General features: G+C 38.8%; 1 protein-coding gene across 1 annotated transcript; it reads left to right on the top strand.

The window, feature by feature from the left end:
• Positions 1-6: 6 nt before the first annotated feature.
• On the top strand, positions 7-643 carry LOC111385048 (organic cation/carnitine transporter 7-like). The gene is made up of 2 exons (XM_023009409.1): positions 7-252; positions 384-643. The coding sequence occupies exons 1-2, from the start codon at positions 45-47 to the stop codon at positions 626-628; spliced, it is 453 nt and encodes a 150-aa protein (XP_022865177.1). The 5' UTR covers positions 7-44; the 3' UTR covers positions 629-643.
• The last annotated feature ends 696 nt before the right edge of the window (positions 644-1,339 follow it).

Here is a 1,339-nt window from a genome sequence, read left to right as displayed (position 1 = left end):
TGACCAATAAAAAGAGAAGTTATTGTGAAACATACTTCAAATCTATGCTCGAACTCTTTTCATCAAATTTACTGGGGACTACACTTCTTTTGTGGCTTTTACATTTTGGATATGCGTTTGCATACTACGGATTTCAATTATTGTTATCTGAGTTGAGCAGTGGACAAATAGAATGTGGCTCAATAACTATCCATTCCGAAAATATCCAAGAATCTAGCCACTATATCGACGTATTTATTAATAGTTTAGCAGGTACTGCGACTTAAGAACTTGGATAAAAATGTAAAAGAAGCCAAAAGATAAAGAGACTTTTTAATTCTCTATTTTTACTGATGTCTGGAATACATAAGTAGTTGCTAAATTCATTATTCTAATTCTTGCAGAAGTTCCTGGGCTTATTGTAGCAGCAATTCTTGTGGATCGGTTAGGTCGCAAGCTTACCATGGAAATTCTTACCATTTTAGCTTTCATCCTTGTTCTACCACTGCTTACGCATCAAAATGAGTTGGTTACTACAGCTTCTTTATTCGGTGCTCGCATGTTCGTTTTTGCGGCAACTTCAACTTTAACTATCTACACAAAAGAGGTATGTTTTATTGTACCGTTCAATATATTATCGTTTATTTAGCCTAGGGATTCCATTCCATACTCGTATCGAAATCGAAGAACATTTTAAATTACTAGGCAGAGGTAAAGATGGGAGCCTGAGCCTTTTAGGTACGTCATGTGTGACAGAAGGAAACTACTCAAGAGAAGTGTTCATGCTCCGAGAAATTGAGTGAGACAACAATAGTATTTCAACCGAAGTAATTATAAGTGATTTTTAATTAGGATCCATGAGCAAATTAAGCAAGAGTATGAGAATTAGAAGTAGTTAATATAGGCCTTCCACTACAACTCCTGCACTGGTGATTCTTTCATTCGCAAACCAAGTTGACTCATGAAAAAATTGCAGAGTTGATCCCTACCTATAGAGATTTTTTACCAACTTGGCCATCAACCTTTCAAATCAGTTGCACACTAATCCTTGTGGAAAGTCATGTGAAGCAATGGTTCTATGCTAAGAACTTCAAGATTTAGAATGTAATTCAAAACTTCGATACAAATAATATTTTTTCTTCAGAAAGACTACTCATTATCGATGATATTGGAAGGCGTAGGCGGCCTGCGGTAACGAGCAAGGTAAGGCATTTCACGCTGACGCAAGACCGTTGACCCCCCATGGGCGCTCTACGTCCATGCGAGGCCATCGACCCCCCATGGGTGCTCTATCTTTATGCATGGCCATCGACCCTTCGGGGGCACTCTACCTCTACAAAAGACCATCGACCCTCCGGGG

The sequence above is a fragment of the Olea europaea genome, unplaced genomic scaffold (assembly GCF_002742605.1).
Source record: "Olea europaea var. sylvestris unplaced genomic scaffold, O_europaea_v1 scaffold30749, whole genome shotgun sequence".
Lineage (NCBI taxonomy): Eukaryota > Viridiplantae > Streptophyta > Magnoliopsida > Lamiales > Oleaceae > Olea > Olea europaea.
The sequence above is the reverse complement of the archived record's forward strand: the minus strand, read 5'-3'. Positions and strand labels throughout refer to the sequence as shown.

What these genes read in the sequence shown, in the direction of transcription:
- LOC111385048 (XM_023009409.1), top strand. Translation starts at nt 45, where the DNA reads ATGCTCGAACTCTTTTCATCAAATTTACTGGGGACTACACTTCTTTTG. An exon ending in ATTTATTAATAGTTTAGCAG is followed by an intron (nt 253 to 383) that starts GTACTGCGACTT and finishes TAATTCTTGCAG; the next exon opens with AAGTTCCTGGGCTTATTGTA.